At 37.5% G+C, this 21,529-nt stretch overlaps 1 protein-coding gene across 3 annotated transcripts in view; it reads right to left on the bottom strand.

Moving 5' to 3' along the window:
• ATG4A (autophagy related 4A cysteine peptidase) overlaps positions 1 to 21,529 on the bottom strand; it is a 71,394-nt gene that overhangs the window by 36,265 nt on the left and 13,600 nt on the right. For 2 of the 3 annotated variants that reach the window (XR_014292409.1, XM_082608947.1), the window contains exon 1: positions 6,326 to 6,414. The exons of the other annotated variant lie outside the window; for it this stretch is intronic. Coding sequence is in view for 1 of the 2 variants with exons in the window: in XM_082608947.1 (XP_082465073.1) it covers positions 6,326 to 6,383 (58 nt within the window). In the remaining variant the exon portion in view is untranslated. Of the gene's footprint in view, positions 1 to 6,325; positions 6,415 to 21,529 lie in introns of those variants that run through there. 3 annotated transcript variants of the gene reach the window in all.

Raw genomic sequence — 21,529 nt, 5'->3', positions numbered from 1 at the left:
GACCATTTCAACAGGGAACTAGAAAATATTAAAAAAAAACAATCAGAAATGAATAATTCAACAGCTGAAATAAAAAACACACTAGAAGGAATGAATAGCAGACAAAGTAATACAGAGGAACACATAAGTGATCTAGAAGACAGAATAATGGAAACCACACAGTCAGAACAGCAGAAAGAAAAACAAATTTTTAAAAATTAAAGCAATTGAAGGGATCTCTGGGACAACATTAAGATCCAAACATTTGCATTATATGGGTTCCAGAAGGAGAAGAGAGAGAAAAGGGGATCAAAAATGTACTTGAAGAAATTGTGCCTGAAAACTCCCCAAACCTGAAGAAGGAAACAGATATCCAGGTACAGGAATCACAGAGGGTCCCAAACAAGATGAACCCAAATAGACCCACACCAAGACATATCATAATTAAAATGGCAAAAGTTATAGATAAAGAGAGAATTCTAAAGGCAGCAAGAGGAAAACAAAGAGTCATATGCAAGGGAACCCCCATAAGGCTATCAGCTGATTTCTTTGCAGAAACCTTGCAGGCCAGAAGGGAGTAACATAATATATTCAAAGTGCTGAAAGGGAATAACCTGCAACCTAGGATACTCTACCCAGCAAGATTATCATTTAGAAGGAGAGATAAAGAACTTCTCAGGTATGCAAAAACTAAAAGAGTTCATCAACACTAAACCTACCGTAGAAGAAATCTGAAGGGTCTTCTCTAAATGGAAAAGAAGTAAGAATCTATAGGAAAGGGAAAATCCCACTAGGAAAGGCAAATATATAGTAAGGATTGAGGATCAAACACTTAAATAAGCCAATATGTAGATTAAAAAACAAAAAATTGTAAAAGCAACTATAACTGCAGTAAACAGTAAAGGGATAAGGTTGAAGATGTAAAATATGACATCAAAAACACAAAATGTAGGGCAGGGAAGTAAAAAATGTAGATCTTTTAGAATGTGTTTGAACTTAAATGACTACTACTTTAAAACAAGTAGATATAATTATAGGTCAGCATATATGAACCTCATGGTAACTACAAATCAAAAACCTACAATAAATAGACAAAAACTAAAAAGAAAGGAACACACACATACTGCTAAAGAAAATCCTCAAACCACAAGGGAAGAAGCAAAAAGAAGAAACGAAAAGAGAATAACTACAAAAACAAGTGGAAAGCAAGTAATAAAATAGCAATAAGTACATACTTATCAATAATTACTTTAAATGTCAATGGACTACATGCTCTGATCAAAAGACACAGGGTGGCTGATTAGATAAAAAGCAAGACCTTTCAATATGCTGCCTACAAAAGACTCACTTCAGGGATAAAGACACATAGAATAAAAGTGAGGGGATGGGAAAAGATGTTTCATGCAAACAGAAACATGCAAAGAAAGCAGGGGTAGCAATACTCATATCAGACAAAATAGATTTTAAAACAAAAGCTATAACAAAAGACAAAGAAGCATATTATATAATAATAAAGGGACCAGTACAAGAAGAGGATATTACATTTGTTAACATATATGTACCCAATACAGGAGCACTTAAATATATAAAGCAAATACTAACAAACATAAAAGGAGATATTGACAATAATAAATAATAGTAGGGGACTTTACCAACTCACATCAATGGACAGATCATCCAGACAGAAAATCAATAAGGCAACAGTGGCCTTAAATGACAAAATAGTCCCGCTGGACTTAATAGATATCTACAGGACATTACAATGAAAAACAGCAATGCACATTCTTTACAAGTGCACATAGAATGTTCTCCAGGATAGATCACATGCTAGGCCTCAAAACAAGTCTCAACAAACTTAAGAGGATAGAAATTATATCAAGCATTTTTTCTGACCACAACAGTATGAAACTAGAAATCAATGACAGGAAGAAAAACGGGGAAATCACAAACACATGGAAACTAAATGACATGCTACTAAAAACCCAACAGGTCAATGAAGAAATCAAAGAGGGGCTTCCCTGGTAGCACAGTGGTTGAGAGTCCGCCTGCTGATGCAGGGAACACGGGTTCGTGCCCTGGTCCGGGAAGATCCCATGTGCCGTGGAGTGGCTAGGCCCATGAGCCATGGCTGCTGAGCCTGTGCATCTGGAGCCTGTGCCCCGCAATGGGAGAGGCCACAACAGTGAGAGACCCACGTACCGCAAAAAAAAAAAAAAAAAGAAAGAAAGAAAAAAGAAATCAAAGAGGAAATCAGAAAATACCTTGAGACAAATGAAAATGGAAAAACAACATTCCAAAATCTATGCGATGTAGCAGAAGCAGTTCAAAGAAGGAAGTTTATAGCAATACAGGCCTTCCTCAAGAAACAAGAAAAATCTCAAATAAACAACCTATCATGCCACCTAAAGGAATTAGAAAAAGAACAAACAATACAGCGGAAACTAACACACCATTGTAAAGCAATTATACTCCAATGAAGATGTTAAAAAAAGAACAAAGCCCAAAGTCAGCAGAATGAAGAAAATAATAAAGATCAGAGAGGAAATAAATAAAATAGAGATAAAAAACAATAGAAAAGATCTATGAAACGAAGAACTGTTTTTTTGAAAATATAAACAAAATTGATCAACCTTTAGCCAGGCTCACCAAGAAGAGAGAGGACCCAAATAAATATGAAATGAAAGAGGAGAAATGACATCCATACCACAGAGATACAAAAAAATCATAAGAGAATACTATGAATAGTTATATGCCAACAAATTGACAACCTAGAATAAATGGACCAATTTCAAAAAACATACAACCTGCTAAGACTGAATCAGGAAGAAACAGACAATTTGAATCCACTGATCACTAGTAGCAAAATTGAATTTGTAATTTAAAAAAAAAAAACACTCCCAGCAAACAAAACTGCAGGACTGGATGGCTTCACAGGGAAATTCTATCAAGCATATAAAGAAGAACTGATACCTCTCCTTCTCAAGCTATTCCAAAAAATTAAGAGGATGGGACACTCCCAAATTCTTTCTACAATGCTACCATTACCCCAATACCAAAACCACAAAAAGACGCTACAAAAAAAAGAAAATTACAGGCCCGTATCTTTGATGAATGTACATGCAAAAATCCTCAATAAACTATTAGCAAACTGAATCCAACAATATATAAAAAGGATCATATACCATAATCAAGTTGGATTTATTTAAGTTGGATTTATTCCAGGGACACAAAGATGGTTCATATTTGCAAATCAATCAATGTGATACACCATATTAACAAAAGGAAGGACAAAAATCACATGATTATCTCAATAGATGCAGAAAAAACATTTGAAAAAGTTCAACATCCATTCATGATAAAAACTCTCATCAAATTAGGTGTAGCAGGGGCTTCCCTGGTGGCGCAGTGGTTGAGAGTCCGCCTGCCGATGCAGGGGACATGGGTTTGTACCCCAGTCCAGGAAGATCCCACATGCCGCGGAGCAGCTCGGCCCGTGAGCCGTGGCCGTTAAGCCTGTGCATCCGGAGCCTGTGCTCTGCAGTGGGAGAGGCCACAACAGTGAGAGGCCCATGTACCACACACACACACACACAAAAAAAAACATTAGGTATAGCAGGAACATATCTCAATGCAATAAAGGCCATTTATGACAAACCCACAGTTAACATCATATTCAACAGTAAAAAGCTAAAAGCCTCTTCTCTAAATTCAGGAACAAGACAGAATGCCTATTCTCTCCACTATTTAACATAGTATTGGAAGTCCTAGCCACGGCAATCAGACAAGGAAAATAAATAAAAGTATCCAAATTGGATGGGAAGAAGTAAAACTGTCACTATTTGCAGATGACATGCTACTTTATACAGAAAACCCTAAAGTCTCCACCCAAAAACTATTAGAACTAATAAATGAATTTGGCAAAGTTGCAGGATACAAGATTAATACGTAGAGATCTGTTGCTTTTCTGTACACTAATAATGAACTATCAGAAAGAGAAAGTAAAAAAAAAACTCCCTTTAAAATTGCATTAAAAAGAATAAAATATCTACAAATAAACTTAACCAAGGAGGTGAAAGACCTATACTCTGAAAGCTATAAAGCATTCTGAATGAAACTGAAGATGATACAAAGAAATGGAAAGATACACTGTGCTCTTGGATTGGAAGAATTAATATTTGTTAAAATGGCCATCCTACCCAAAGCAATCTATAGGTTTAATGCAATTCCTATCAAAATACCCATGACATTTTTTTTTCACAGAACTGGAACAAATAAAATTCATATGGAACCACAAAAGACCATGACTTGCCAAAGCAATCTTGAGAAAAATGAACAAATCTGGAGGTATCATACTCCCTGACTTCATAATTATACTACAAAGCTATGGCAATCAAAACAGTATGGTACTGGCACAAAAACAAACATATAGATAAACAGAATAGAATAAAGAGTTCAGAAATAAACCCACGCACCTATGGTCAATTAATCTACAACAGAGAAGGCAAGAATATACAATGGAGAAAAGACAGTCTCTTCGATAAGTGGTGCTGGGAAAACTGGACGGCTACATGTAAAACAATGAGATTAGAACACTTCCTCACATCATATACAAAAATAAACTCAAAATGGATTAAAGATCTAAATGTAAGACCTGAAACCATAAAAATCCTAGAAGAGCTCATAGGTAGAACACTCTTTGACATAAATTTTAGCAATATTTTTATGGGTCTGTCTCCTAAGGCAAAAGAAATAAAAGCAAAAATAAACAAATGGAACCTAATTAAACTTAAACTCTTTTGTACAGCAAAGTAAATCATCCACAAAATGAAAAGATAAACTACGAATGGGAGAAAGTATTTGCCAATGATATGACCAACAAGGGGTTAATATCCAAAATATACAAAGAGCTCATATAACTCAATATCAAAAAAACAAACAACCCAATTAAAAAATGAGCAGAAGACCTGAATAGACATTTTTCCAAAGAAGACATACAGATGACTAACAAGCACATGAAAAGATGCTCAACATCACTAGTTATCAGAGAAATGCAAATCAAAGCAACAAGGAGATATGACCTCACACCTGAATGGCTATCATCGAAAAGCCTACAAATAATAAATGTTGGAGAGGATGTGAAGAAAAGGGAACCCTTGTATATTGTTGGTGGGAATGTAAATTGATGCAGCCTCTATGGAGAACAGTATGGAGGTTCCTCAATAAATTAAAAATAGAACTACCATATGATCCAGCAATTCTACTCCTGGGTATGCACCTGGAAAAAATGAAAACACTAAATCAAAAAGATACATACACCCCAATGTTCATAGCAACACTGTTTACAATAGCCAAGATATGGAAGCAACCCAAGTGCCCATCAACAGATGAATGGATAAAGAAGATGTGGTATATATATACAATGGAATATTACTCAGTCATAAAAAAGAATGAAATACTGCCATTTCCAGCAACATGGATGGACCTAGAGAATATTACACTTAGTGAAATAAATTAGACAAATACAAATACTGTATGATATCACTTATATGTGGAATATAAAAAATAATACAAGCAAATATATATGGAAAATGGAAACAGACTTACAGATATAGAAAACAAATTAATGGTTACCAAAGGGGAGAGGGAAGGGGGGAAGGGCAAATTAGGGGTACGGGATTAAGAGATAAAAACTACTATGTATAAGATAGATAAGCAACAAGAATATACTGTATAACACAGGGAATTATAGCTATTGTCTTGTAATAACTTTTAACAGAGTATAATCTGTAAAAGTACTGAATCACAATGCTGTACACCTGAAACTAATATGGTAAATCGACTCTACTTCAATTTAAAAAAAGAAAGGAAGGTGATGTGGAAGGCAACAAATGATTAATCTGGGAATGAATGGATCTTCCACAACCTTGAAAAGGTGGCATTAGAGCTGAAACTTAATGGAAATAAGATATAAGTGGGATGGGGGAAGGGAGGAAACTCCTGTATGGGGGAACACCGAAAGGATTTGGCAAGCAACTGCATGTGGGATGGGTCTGGGAAGAGTGAGAAAGAGAGAGTCAAAAATAAGTTGCAGTTTTCAAGTGTGGGTGATGAAATGGTAGCAGAAAAACATGGTTGGGGATAGGGGGATAATAATCTTGATCCAGCCAGAACCTGTTGGAGTCATGGATTTGGTTGACAAAGGAATGAGAGGTTAAAAAAAAAAAGCAAAGAGGAAAATCAACCTGCATAGGGATCATGTAGACGGGCATGGTAGATGGCAGGTTGATTAGCAGAGCCTAGGAAAACAGGAGGAAATCAGAAAAACAAAACTCAGCCTAAAATGTACCTTCATCCTCTTCCTCCTGGGTCCACTTAGTGTCCTGGTCTTCCCAGCCTCTGCTCATCTGTGCATAGGCCCTGCCCCCATCTTCATTTCTCTTCCTTCCAGTGCCCTGCTTTTCTGACAACCAAGAATTTTGAAAATAAAGAGCTGGAAAACAATTCTTAGCACTGGTCTAGACCTATGCTATCCAGTACAGTAGCCACTAGCCACGTGCAGCTACCTACAATTAAATGAATTCAAATTAAATACAACCAAAAATTCAGTTAGTTGCCTTAACCACATTTCAAGCACTCAATAGCCACGTGCAGCTAGTGGCTTCCATATTGGACAGCACAGCTGTAGAATAGTTCCATCATCACAGTTCTATCGGACAGTCCTAGTCTAATGGCATTTCTATGATTCTGTAGGAGATAGAGGTGGGGTGGGTTGTTAGGAGGGGTACTCCAAGTGCTTGGAAGAGAAGATGGGTTCACTTGTCTCTTTCTTAAGAGAGCCTGTATGTGAATTTCTAAGTAATTGAGGTGGTAATTATTTATTAAGTTCCGTACGTGATTCGGTGAGGAATACAGAGGAAACATCCTTATAAACATTCACTAAATGTTACATAAACAAGCTAAGGCATCATAGAAATCATAATCTAGTTAAGCATATGAGCCTTAGGTAAATGAAAGAGCTAAAAATATAAGGTAATGTATATAGGCAAGTGTTGATAATAACTAAGTGCTGTCAAAATTCAGAAAAGGGGGAAGTCAGTCAGCATTGGAGTCATCAGGGAAGATTTCAAGGACGATGTAGGATTTGGACTGGTCCCTAAATTATTGCTTGGATATGGATGAGCAGATATAAGAGGGAAGAATATTCCAGATGAGAGGAACACCTCATGTGTGTCAGAGACAGGGACAGGTTCCAGAGAATACTGAGCAAAGAGATTAGATAGGTGGCTTGGGACTGGATTGTGGAGGCTGGAAAGCCAGGCAGTATAGTCCAAAGTCTCAGTAAAGCCATTAACAGTTTTCAGAGCACTTTCACATGATCCTGTGACAGCCCCTTGGGATAGCCAGGGCAAGGATCATTACTTTCATTTTAGAGTTGAGGAACTGAGTCTCAGGTGATATGACTTGCCCAGGGTTATATAGTTAATGAACAATATAACTAGGATTCAAACTGAGTTAATCTTACTCTCCATTCAGTATTCTTCCCACTATACCTTGCTGTTAGGATAAAAGCTACATTTGAAGCACTGGAGAGAGGGAGACCAATGAGAAAGTTGTAATAATCCAGGCATGAAGTGTTGAAGGCCTGACCTAAGGTGGCAAGAAACCAGATGCTCTGGTTATATAATATCCCATAAAGCAGACTGACAATTCAGTACCCACTGTTTATAGGGGAGAGTAAGAGTAGACAGTCTGAGGTTAGAACACTATAGTTATTTTTAACTGGAAGTGATCTAAACTACCCCCAAAGGAATAAATATTAACAATATAATTCATATACTGTGTCCAGACTTTTCCAGACAGCTGTAGGCAATGTTTCGGACACGGTTCCTAAGCAAATATCACTTTATATGTCTATGCATTTTAATGAGCCATTTCTGACTTTATTTCCTCTGTCAATTTCAATTTTCATTTCTGAAAACTAATTAGTCATATGATTTCTTACCTCATCTACATTTCCAGTGAGAAAGGACTAGTGCAAAAAGGTCAAGGAGCTACAGGCCTTGGAGTTTTTCTACCCTATTTAGTAAAACTAATTATTAGCTTAGCAATTAATTACCTAATAATGATTTACTAAGAAAACACTAAAATACACCATTGCCAGATTAATCTTAAAGGATTTCTCTGCCCATGTCACTAAGCTGCTCAGAAATTTCCATCAGCTTCCCAGATCGCCCCAACTGATAGGAATCAAATACAAATTCATCAGCCTGGCATTTAAGGCCCTCTCCAATATGGCCACATTCTACATTTCTAATTGTTCCCCACTGCTCATTTACTCCTTCATGAGATCTACTCTTTTCAGCCAATATAAACCACATGATACACTGGAGGATCTTTGCTCATTCATGTCCTACTTGCACATAAGTCCTACCACAAATACTACCTTCTCTATGAACCCTTCTTCCTCAATTTTCCCACCAAGAAATACTTGCTCCTTCTTCTAAGCCTCTATAGTCCTTTATTTATATCTTTTTTTATGGCACTGGGCCCTTTTTACTTTAGATTATTGTTATTTGCAGGCATGTCATCTCTCTGCTATTGGAATGAATTCCCATCTCAGCCCACGTAGTGTTCATCTCTGTATCTCCTACAGTTCTGATCATAATGCCCTGCAGTAAGTTGTCCCCTAAGGGCCAACAAATGTTTATTGAATGAATGGGCACACTGACTAAAGTCCAAAAGCTGGTTTATATGTCCATCCACACATTAATTTAACAATCCTTTGCTGAGTGCCTATCATATGACCAGCACTGTGCTAGGCCCTGGGGGTAGCAACATATTTTAAGCAGTTTCAAGTCTAATGGGAAGATAATGAGAAGGAGAGTTCATTTTGATATAGTATGGTCAGTGTCTGCACAGGGGGCTAGGGCAGAACAGCAGAGGGTTGTCTAAGCCAGCCTAGGGTACAGAGAAGGCTTTGGGAAGAAAGATGATGGCAGGACTTAGCCTTAACGGATAAAAGTTAGGCAATTTGGGCAGGGGAAGGACGTTCCAGGCCGAGGAGAAACGTGTACCAAAACACTGAGGGCTGAGAGACCGTGGAATAGTGATGCCACATGGAGACTGTCAAAGATTGAAGTTGATGAGGCAGGCAGGGCTGAGAGATGCTGGTCCTGGAAGCCTTGGTAAACATTCTGGACTTAACCCAGGCTTCATGGAGCCCCTGAAGGGTTTCAAATACATCCAAGAGGAAGTCTAGGTATTCCACTATTTGCAGAAACCAAGCTGTGCAACAAGTAATTGCCTGTAATGTAGTTGCTTTTTTTTTACATTCATTATCAAATTAAATTCTGTTAAGAAACAAAACAAAACAAAACAGAAAGCCTCAAAAACCTGAAGTAACCATCTTTGTCAAGGAAGGGTTTAAGGTGAGTCTCTGTTTTACAGCACACTCAGTGGTTCAGCACAACTGGAGAAACCCTGAATCCTTTCCAGAAACAGTACTCTTCATTTGGAGCACTTTTCCAGTTTTCTCCTCTGTTTACAACCACCTCACCCACTTCCCAGACCACAGGAATTTTCCACACACCCTTTCAACATCACACTTCATTAGTAAATGTTGCTAGCAGACATATGATGTTTAAAAATTCTTTACCTCCAATGTAATGTAAAATTATACTGCCAGAGTTAAATTGTTGGATTACATAAAATTATATGTGTATCTTCACTTCCAAAACAAAAGATGAACTCCCAAGTTAATCCTAAGGCAGATTTCTGTAAAGTGAACTTGATTTTTCAATGTTATTTTATGATCATTTGAGCCACATTACCCAAGAAAAGACAATTTGACCCCATCCAGAAAAGATACAGCTTGTATTAAAATGGTTCCTCAGCCCTGATGTGCACTCTATGTATCAGACACAAGGAAAATAAATATCTATCTACCCACAAGCATGAAAGACCCAACCCTCCAACCACAACAAAAATACTCTCTAATATATGACAGGCAGAAAATCTTGACCTGCTAAACAAAACACAGATCCATTTTTAATCCCTAAAAGTGGCTCTTCATAAAGTGGGTTTTCTTATTCTCTGCCATCAGTTCTTTCATTAATACTAAGTTAAATTATTCTAAGTTAAATTAATTCAGTTAAAATGTCTTCTTATTGCACCTACCCTAGCAATTCCACTCTTAGTTTTATATCCAAGAAAAATGAGCACTCATGTCCACCAAAAGATATGGTAAAAAATGTTCATAGCAGTTTTATTCATAATAATCAAAACCTAAAAACACAAATGTCTATTGACACAGATGTTATGGACTGAATATTTGTGTCCTCCCAAAATTCATATGTTGAAGCCCTAATTCCCAATGTGAAGGTATTTGGGGTCTTCAGGAGGTAATTAGGTCATGTGGGTGGAGCCGTTATGAATGGGATCAGTGGCCTTATAAAAAGAGATACCAAAGAGATGATCTCTCTCCAGCATGTAAGGACACAGCAAGAAGGTGGCTGTCTGCAATACAGAAAGAGGGACCTCACCAGACATCTAATCTGCTGGTTCCATGTTCTTGGGCTTCTCAGCCTCCAGAACTTGTGAGAAATAAATGTTTGCTGTTTAATCCCCCTGGTCTATGGAATTTTGTTACAGCAGCCTGAATTGACTAAGACAAGGGGAATGGATAAATAAATTGTGGTGAATAACACATGGGAATGGTACACAGCAACAAAAAAGAACTAATACCATACGCAAAACATGGATGGATCTCACATACCTTATGTTAAACAAAAGAAACCAGACACAAAACAGTACATACAATACAATTCTATTTATATAAAGTTTGAAATCAGGAAAAGCTAACCTATGATGATAGCAGTCAAAGTAGTTGTTACCCTTGGGAGAAGGTACTGACTAAGAGGAGGCAAGAGAAAACCTTCTGGGGGATCAGAAATGTTCTATCCTGATATGGGTGGAGGATGCACGTACATAAAATTTCATTGAGCTGTACACTTAAGATTTGTGTACTTTATTGTCTGTAAGAAATACCTCAGTTCGGGCTTCCCTGGTGGCGCAGTGGTTGAGAGTCCGCCTGCCGATGCAGGGGACTTGGGTTCGTGCCGCGGTCTGGGAAAATCCCACGTGCCGCGGAGCGGCTAGGCCCGTGAGGCATGGCCGCTGAGCCTGCGCGTCCGGAGCCTGTGCTCCGCAGCAGGAGAGGCCACAACAGTGAGAGACCCACGTACCGCAAAAAAAAAAAAAAAAAAATCTCAGTTCAAGAAAAAAGAAAAAGATAAGTCCCTATAGTGGATTTATTTCTAGTACAGATTGGCAATACGAATAAAAATTATGCTAACAACAAAATATTATTTTGTTATCAGGAGCAGAGATAGAGTTATGAATTTATCCCTGTACACACACACACACACACACACACACACACACATCAAATATAAGTGCAAGTAGTTTGGGGCTTCAGATATTATTTAGATATAAGGCTAATTTATTGGATTTTTCCATTTATAGCATTCCAAAATGTTATCTATTTATACAGGATCATTTTGATTTGAAAGTCACTTCATCAGAGAAATATATTGAATTTGTTCCCCAAACCTTAATGAAACAAAACATAGTATACTAAAGAGAACACTGGCCTATGAATTAGAAGAGCTGGGTTTTATTTCTGCTCTTTTACTAGCCAAGTTACCTTGGGCCAGCCTTCAAGCAAAGATTCCCTTTCCTTATCCATAAAATGGAGATAATACTTTCCTCCCTACAAAGCTATAGTGAGGATCAAATAAGAAAATGGTTGTGAAAGTGCTTTGTAAAATTTAAAGAAGTGTTAATATCCTCAAAGCTGTGTTTAATTAGAATTTGTGCCTGGGTGTGGCCAATAGAAAATGTACTTAAATTTCAAAGCTTGTATTTCAGTTTCACATATCTTACACTTCACCAGAGTCAGGATTAGCACATACACTCAAATTCTAATATATCTGAAAAGTTGAAATAATTCCATTATAATAAATACTAAAAATAGATATGTTCAGGGAAGTAGAGTTAATAACTGTCTTCCTTGTTTTTCCTAATTATGACTTCTACATGTAGCTCTAGTGATGTAATATGCATTATATTCAGTTCACACTTCTAGAACTTTGAACTGTGTCTGCAACCCACGCCATAGTCTCCCTCTCCATTATGAACTTCTCAATATCTGCCCCTGAAGGCTGCTCCCATTTCTACCCTCTGCCATCCATTGTGACCACTATAAAAAGTTTTTTAAATATTCTTCACTCTGAAATCTTTGTCAGAGCCCTGAATACTCCTAGTCAGAGAGCCCCAAATGGAAGCTCTTTTGTGTCACCTTTGGAAGTTTGTTTCTCTGATGAGAGGAAGTGATATAGGCCAGAGTAGCCTCAAAATGCTTCCTGTCACCAACTGTTCTTTCCACTGGACCCAGCAGGAAACTACTGATTGGAGAGCCATGCAGTGTGAGAGGAGCTTGACAGAAGGAAAAATTAGGGTGATTTGGCTTCAAGGACTCCAGTGGTTCCTGTTCCTGGAGATTTTGTTCTTAGTTCCACAGCTAAGCTCCCCAAACTAGAACAAGCTTGCAGATAAACAAACAAAACAGACTAGAGAAGGTAAATCCTGAGCCTCTTAAGATCTGTGAAAAACATTCCCTTCAGGCATTAAGTCCTAGTTAAGAAGTCTCTGTCGAGCCTAGTGAGCTAGGGAATGGGGATGAATTTTACAAAAGTAGATCAAGAGCAGCCAGAAGGGTCAACTGACAAGGAACGAGACAGAAAACCATGAAAATCCAATATGGATTCACACACACACACACACACACACACACACACACACACACACACACACACTAAATGGCCTATGACCATTTAGTGCAAGGGCAAACATTAAATCACATTTCAATAGGCCTTAGAATACCACTATATTATAACACAATACAACAACTGACAGTCATAATAATGATCCTTAACCAAAAAAGATTAAATTATGTCCATAAACACAGTATAAGAAGTCAGAGGAGTAGACTGTTTCATTGAGGTTGTTTGTTGCAAGAGAATTCCACTCAGGGTGGTTAAAATGTTTAAAAAAAAAACTCATGGTGCTTAAATTAGAGAAATAACGAGCCATTTGAAAAATCTAGTGATTACAAATGTCTTGAGGCTTCCCCAGTGGCATAGTGGTTAAGAATCCACCTGCCAATGCAGGGGGCATGGGTTCAAGCCCTGGTCCGGGAAGATCCCACATGCTGCAGAGCAACTAAGCCCATGCGCCACAACTACTGAGCCTGCACTCTAGAGCCCATGAGCCACAACTACTGAGACCACGTGCCACAACTACTGAAGCCCATGTGCCTAGAGCCTGTGCTCCGCAACTAGAGAAGCCACCACAATGAGAAGCCCACACACCGCAACAAAGAGGAGCCCCCGCTCACCGCAACAAGGGAAAGCCCGTGCACAGCAACGAAGACCCAATGCAGCCAAAAATAAAATAAAAATAAATAATTTTTTAAAAAATCTTAAAAAATAAATAAAAATGTCTTTTTCCCAGAAAGAGTCATGTAGCAGAGGTTTTCTGAAAAAGGAGATGAGCATGGGATAACTTAGTCAGAGAAGGCTTCATGGAGGAGGCAGGGCTCAGGGTTGGGTTTACTTTGAAGTCTCTTTCCATTCAAAGTCTGGTTCTGCCTTTACTGATTTCCACCCTTAAGCACACCTGCCAGGGCCTCAGGTTGAATGTCACTAAAGGAGACTAGTCCTAAGGGAAATTTAATGAGAATGAATAAAGAGAAAGATGGGATGCAGACCCTGACCCCATTCTATTGTATCATAAAGGAGCTGGCTAAGGCTTCAATGACTGAATAAGCAGAGTCTCTGGTATGGGCAGCAATTGTGCCAAGCAGCAGAGAATCTGTAGGAATGATGAATGGTACCCCGTCCATAGTTCTTTACTCTGAAATTACTGGAAAAGCAAGGTTTAGCAAAGAATTTTTACTTCAACTTTTATTTAGTATATAGAAGTACACCAATGGGAAACTACAAAACATTACTGAAAAAATTAAAGATGACACAAAGAAATGGAAAGACATCTGTGTTCATGAGTTGAAAGACTTAATATTGTTAAGATGTCCATACAACTGAAAGCGATCTACAGATTCAATGCAATTCCTCAAAACCCAGTGGCAGTTTTTTTGCAGAAATAGGTAAATTCATCCCAAAATTCACAAGTAATCCCAAGTGACCCCAAATAGACAAAACAATTTTGAAAGAGAAGAACAAAGTTGGAAGACTCATACTTCCTAATTTCAGAACATGTTTCAAAGCTATGGTAATCAAAACAGTGATACTAGCATAAAGACAGACAATAAAACGAAAGGAGTCGAATTGAAATCAGGGTCTCAAAAAGATATTTGAACATCCATGTTCATAGCAGCATGATTTTCACTAGCCAAAAGGTAGAAGTAAATAATCTGAATGTCCATCGATGGATGACTGAATAAACAAAATGTGGTATACACATACAATGAAATATTATTCAGCCTTAAAAAGGAAGGGAATCCTGTCACATGCTACAATATGGATGAATCTTGAGAAAATTATGTTAGGTTAAATGTCAATCACAGGACAAATACTGTATCACTGCACTTATATGAGATATCTAACTAAACTAGTCAAACTCATAGAAACAGAAAGTAGAATGGTGGTTATCAGGAACTAGAGAAAAGGTAAATTGTTGTTTAATGGGTACAGAGTTTCAGATTTGCAAGGTGAAAAAGTTCTAGAGATCTATTTTACAATAATGTGAATATACTTAATACTAGTGAACTGTACACTTAAAATTAGTTAAGGTGGGTTTCTTTTTGTTGTTGTTATGTGCTTTATACCACAGTAAAAAAAAAAATTCCTAAAAAAATAAGTATACCAATGCAGGTAGGGATGAGAGTGATTTTACCTATTCTTAACTAGATTTTTACTGGGAGAAAGGCTATAGCTAATACAGCATCCATGTTTTCTTTAAGTAACTACTTATATAACTTCTGGTTCTAAGAAAAGACAGAATAGATACATTTCTTTATTCTTCCCAATAAGTACAGCTAAAAACACTGGACATTATAATATATATAATAAGTAGCATATTAATATAATGATATAATAATATTAATATAGCACATGTATGTGTGCATATATATGTATATATATATGAACTTTGAAAGGTGGAGAGAAGACAGTTTGGCTAGGGATCTCAAGACATAGGCAATGACCTGGCAATGAGTTCCCTGGGTTTTGTTTCTAAGTAATATACCTCCTGGACCTGGTGATGGGGAAGACAGCAACCCAGAAATGCCAAAGGATGCATACAAAAATGTCCTCCCAAAAGCTCTAGCCAAAGGAATAGGAAAGGGGTGGGGCAGCCTACCAAGATAGAAAACTTTAAGACAGTAACTGCCATACACTATCCAAGCACCAGAGAAAAACCTGTGGCCTCATCCCACACCCATTAGCAAAGACCAAGTGGGGAGCCTAGACTTCTACCTTCATCTGGCTGTAAAGAGTCACACATACCCTTCCCCCACTCCCTGAGGTGATTTCAAAAAAGGCTTAAGTGGGGATCTGGGACATTCATCCCTTCCAGGCAGTAATGAAGCCCCTAGAACATGATGGTAGAGGAGGCCATGAGCAATAGCAAGATGTCCTTCTCTCTCTAAGCCAGGGTGGTGTCAGCAGAGGTCTAGTGGGGAGCCTGAAATTTCACCCTTGCCGAGTAATAATGAGGGACCCCTACTCCTACCTCAGTATCAATGGATTGTGAATGGGAGACCCTGACTCCCACCCCTCCCTGACAGTAATGAAGCCATGCCCCCATTCTTGCACCTGAGCAGTCTCAGAGCTGACTCACTAAAAAGAAAACATTGATATAAGATCCAGGGTCTCATAATACCCCAAACGTCCAGGATACAATAGAAAATCAGTCATCATACAAAGAACCAGGAACATATTAAGTTGAGTAAGAAAAGAAAATCAACAGAAACCAACATTGAGATAACATACATACTGGAATTATCCAAGAAAGATTTTAAAGCAGCCATTATAAAAATGCTTCAACAAGAGGGAAGGAGAGGACTGGAATGTACACCAGCATTCTGGCTCTTAGAAGGGCTGCCCGAGGGACTGGTATCTGTCTTACCAGAACTGGGGTGCTGATAGAGAGCTGGCTCACTTTGGATGCCTGGTGGTCACTGAGAACAAAAGAGAGTGGAGCAGCTTGCTCCTGTAGAACCAGAGAACATGCACTGGCACAGAGAGGCACCAGTAGGAGCAAGGATTTACAATCTCCTGAAAGAGAAACTGGCAGGCCTCTCTAATTGAGAAATTGCATGCATAGGACCAGAGAAGTCACATCCCACTAAAAAAAAAGGTTTCAGAAACCCCAGAATCTCTAGCCATGCTGACTGGTGAAGGTCTTTCACTGTACCAAGCCAGTCCATGAAAAATGGGAGAAGTGGCTATGTTCTCAAATATGCAGACCCCAACACAAAGTTACATGACACACAAAGGAACAGGCAAACATGACCAAAAAAAAAAAAAAAAGAACAAAATAAATCTCCAGAAACTGATCCTAAAGAAACAGAGGTATATAAAGTATCTGACAAAGAATTCAAAATAGTCATCATGGATGATCCACAAGCTCAATAAAATGGTGTATGTACAAAATGAGAATATCAACAAAGGGACAGAAAATACTTTTAAGAGCACCAAACAGAAAATTATAGCTGAAGAATATAATAACTAAAAACTTCACTGGAAGGGTTCAACAGCAGACTAGATAAAGCAGAATAACCAGTAAGTCAAAGACAGGTCACTGAAAATTATCCAGTCAGTGGAACAAAAAGAAAAAAGAATGAAAAAGAGTGAAGGAAGTCTAAAAGACTTATGGGATACTATCAAATTGACTGATAAATGCATTTTGGGAGTCCCAGAAGGAGAAGAGAAAGGGATAGGCAAGTAATTGAAGAAATAATGGCTGAAAACTTTCCAAATCTGGGGAAGAAAATGGACATGTACATTCAGAAACCCAATGGACTCCAATGATAACCCAAAGAAACTGAAATTAAGACATGTTATAATAAAATTGTCAAAATTTAAAGACAAAGGGAATTTTGAAAGCAGCAAGAGAAAAGCAACTCCTCACAGCAAGGGAACTACTATAAGACTATCAGTGTATTTCTCAGCAGAAACCTTGCAGGCCAGAAGGGAGTGGGATAATACCTTCAAAATACTGAAAGAAAAAAATGCCAGCCAAGAACACTATAACCAAGAAAATTATTCTTCAAAAATGAAGGAGAGGGCTTCCCTGGTGGTGCACTGGTTGAGAGTCCACCTGCTGATGCAGGGGACATGAGTTCGTGCCCCGGTCCAGGAAGATCCCACATGCTTCAGAGCGGCTGGGCCCGTGAGTCATGGCCGCTGAGCCTGCACGTTCGGAGCCTGTGCTCTGCAACGGGAGAGGCCACAACAGTAAGAGGCCCGCATACCGCAAAAAAAAAAAAAAAAAAAAAAAAAAAAGGAGAAATAGACATTCCCAGATAAGCAAAAGCTGAGGCAGTTCATTACTACTAGATCTGTCCTACGAAAAATTCCGAAGAGAATTTTTCTAATTGAAATGAAAAGAAACATGAAAGCATACGGAAGTATAAAGCTAATAAAAGTAAATATATAGGCAAATACAGAACACTGAGTACTGTAACAGTGGTGTGTAAAGCATTTTAATTCTGGTATGAGGTTAAAAGACAAAAGTATAAAAATGACTATAACAAAAATATGTTAATAGATACACAATATAAAAAGATGTAATTTGTGACACTGATAACATAAGGTGTGGTGGGGGGAAAAGTAAAAGTGTAGAATATTTGTATGTAATTGAAGTTGTTGTTATCAGTTTAAGTAAATGATTATAACTGTAATATGTTTTACATGCGCCCCATGGTAACTGCAAAGAAAATACTTATAGAATATACACAAAAGAAAATGAGAAAGGAATCAAAGCATGTCACTAAAAACATGAATAAAAGAAGGGAAGGGAGCAAGGGAGTTAAAGAGGACAAAAAAGGTACAAGACAGACAGAAAATAATAAAGTGGCAATGGTAGGTTCTTCCCTATCAATAATTACTTTAAATGAAAACGAATTAAATTCCCCAATCAGAAGACGTAGTGGGGCTGATGGACAAAGAAACAAAATCCAACTATATGCTGTCCACAAGAGACTCACTTAATTTATTTATTTTTGGTATTCTTTTTTTTAAACTTTTTAAATTAATTTTTATTGGAGTATAGCTGCTTTATAATGTTGTGTTAGTTTCTGCTATACAGCAAAGTGAATCAGCTATATGTATACATATATCCCCTCTTTTTTGGATTTCCTTCCCATTTAGGTCACCTCAGAGCAATGAGGAGAGTTCCCTGTGCTATACAGTAGGTTCTCATTAGCTATCTATTTTATACATAGTAGTGTATATATGTCAATCCCAATCTCCCAATTCATCCCACCCCTGCCTTTCCCCCTTGGTATCCATACATTTGTTCTCTAAGTCTGTGTCTCTATTTCTGCTTTGCAAATAAGTCCATCTGTATCATTTTTCTAGATTCCATATATAAGCGGTATTATACAATATTCTTTTTCTCTTTCTGGCTTACTTCACTGTATGACAGACTCTAGGTCTATCCACATCTCTGCAAATGGCACAATTTCATTCCTTTTTATGGCTGAGTAATATTGCATTGTATATATATACCACATCTTCTTTATGCACTCCTCTGTTGATGGACATTTAGGTTGCTTCCATGTCCTGGCTATTGTAAACAGTGCTGCAATGAACACTGGGGTGCATGTGTCTTTTTGAATTACGGTTCAGGTATATGCCCAGGAGTGGGATTGCTGGATCATACGATGGTTCTACTTTTAGTTTTTTTAAGGAATCGCCATACTATTCTCCATAGTGGCTGTATCAATTTACATTCCCAACAACAGTGTGAGAAGGTTCCCTTTTCTCCACACCCTCTCCAGCATTTACTGTTTGTAGATTTTTTTGATGATGGCCATTCTGACTGGTGTAAGGTGATACCTCATTGTAGTTTTGATTTGCATTTCTCTAATAATTAGTGACGTTGAGCATCTTTTCATGTGTCTATTGACCATTAGTACGTCTTCTTTGGAGAAATGTCTATTTAGGCCTTCTGCCCACTTTTTGATTGGGTTTTTTTTTAATATTGAGCTGCATGAGCTGTTTGTATATTTTGGAGATTAATCCCTTGTCAGTTGCTTCATTTGCAAATATTTTCTCCCATTCTGAGGGCTGTCTTTTCATCTTGTTTATGGTTTCCTTTGCTATGCAAAAGCTTTTAAGTTTAATTAGGCCCCATTTGTTGATTTTTGTTTTTATTTTCATTACTCCTAGGAGGTGGGTCAAAAAGATCTTGCTGTGATTTATGTCACAGAGTGTTTTGGCGTGTGTTCCTCTAAGAATTTTATAGTATCCAGCCTTACATTTAGGTCTTTAATCCATTTTGAGTTATTTTTGTGTATGGTGTTAGGGAGTGTTCTAATTTCATTCTTTTGCATGTAGCTGTCCAGTTTTCCCAGCACCACTTATTGAAGAGACTGTCTTTTCTCTATTATATATTCTTGCCTCCTTTGTCATAGATTAGGTGATCATAGATGCGTGGGTTTATCTCTGGGCTTTCTATCCTGTTCCAGTGATCTATATTTCTGTTTTTGTGCCAGTACAATACTGTCTTGATTACTGTAGCTTTGTAGCATAGTCTGAAGTCAGGGAACGTGATTCCTCCAGCTCTGTTTTTCTTTCTCAAGGTTGCTTTGGCTATTCAGGGTCTTTTGTGTTTCTGTGCAAATTGTAAAATTTTTTGTTCTAATTCTGTGAAAAGTGCCATTGGTAATTTGATAGGGATTGCACTGAATATGTAGATTGCTTTGGGTAGTATAGTCATTTTCACAATATTGATTCTTCCAATCCAAGAACATGGTATATCTCTCCATCTGTTTGTGTCATCTTTGATTTCGTTCATCAGTATCACTGATGAACACACATACAAAAATCCTCAAGAAAATACTAGCAACAGAATCCAACAACACATTAAAAGGATCATACACCATGATCAAGTGGGGTTTAACTCAGGGATGCAAGGATTCTTCAATATATGCAAAACAATCAATGTGATACACCATATTAACAAATTGAAGAATAAAAACCGTATGATTATCTCAGTAGATGCAGGAAAAGCTTTTGACAAAATTCAACACCCATTTATGATAAAAAAAACTCTCCAGAAAGTGGGCATAGAGGGAACCTACCTCAACATAATAAAGGCCATATACAACAAACCCACAGCAAACATCATTCTCGATGGTGAAAAACTGAAAGCATTTCCTCTAGGATCTGGAAAAATACAAGGATGTCCACTCTCACCACTATTATTCAACATAGTTTTGGAAGTCCTAGCCATGGCAATCAGAGAAGAAAAAGAAATAAAAGGAATCCAAATTGGAAAAGAAGAAGCAAATCTGTCACTATTTGCAGATGACATGATACTATATATAGAAAATCCTAAAGAAGCCACCAGAAAACTACTAGAGCTAATCAATGAATTTGGTAAAGTTTCAGAATACAAAATTAATACACAGAAATCTCTTGCATTCCTATACACTAACAATGAAAGATCAGAAAGAGAAATTAAGGAAATAATCCCATTTACCATTGCAACAAAAATAATAAAATACCTAGGAATAAACCTGCCTAAGGAGGCAAAAGACCTGTACTCAGAAAACTGCAGGAGACTCACTTTAGATTTAAGGACACACATAAGCTGAATTTGAAAGGATGGAAAAAGTCATTCCATGCAAAATGTAACTAAAAGAGCGTAGGCGTGGTATACTTATATCACACAAAATCGATTTTAGTTTAAAAAAATTGCCAAGAAATACAAAGAAAGACATTATATAATGATAAAAAGTCAATTCACCAGTAAGTTATAACAACACAAATATAAAGCATGCAACATCAGAGAACACAAACGTATGAAGCAAACACCAACAAAACTGAAGGAAGATATAGACAGCAACAAAATAGTAGTAGGGGATTTCAACATGTCACTCTCAATAATGGACAGAACACTCAGACATGAGATCAGTAAGAAAACAAAAGACTTGAGCAACACTATATGAGCCTAACAGCCATATATAGAACATTCCACCCAATAGCAGCAAAATACACATTCTTCTCAAGTACACACAGAACATTTCCTAGGACAGATCACATGTTAGATAACAAAATAATTCTTAACAAATTTTAAAAGGTTGGGATCATACCAACTACATTTTCCAACCACAATGGAATGGAACTGGAAAATAATGGCAGGAGGAAAACTGGAAAATTCACAAATATGTGGATATTTAAAAACACACTCTTGAACAACCCGTGAGTCACAGAAGAAATCAAAAGGGAAATTGGAAAAT

Source organism: Mesoplodon mirus (assembly GCF_964341445.2).
Source record: "Mesoplodon mirus genome assembly, chromosome: X".
In the NCBI taxonomy this organism is placed as follows: Eukaryota; Metazoa; Chordata; class Mammalia; order Artiodactyla; family Ziphiidae; genus Mesoplodon; species Mesoplodon mirus.
Note: the sequence above shows the minus strand (reverse complement) of the source record. Positions and strands in the feature narration are given on the sequence as shown.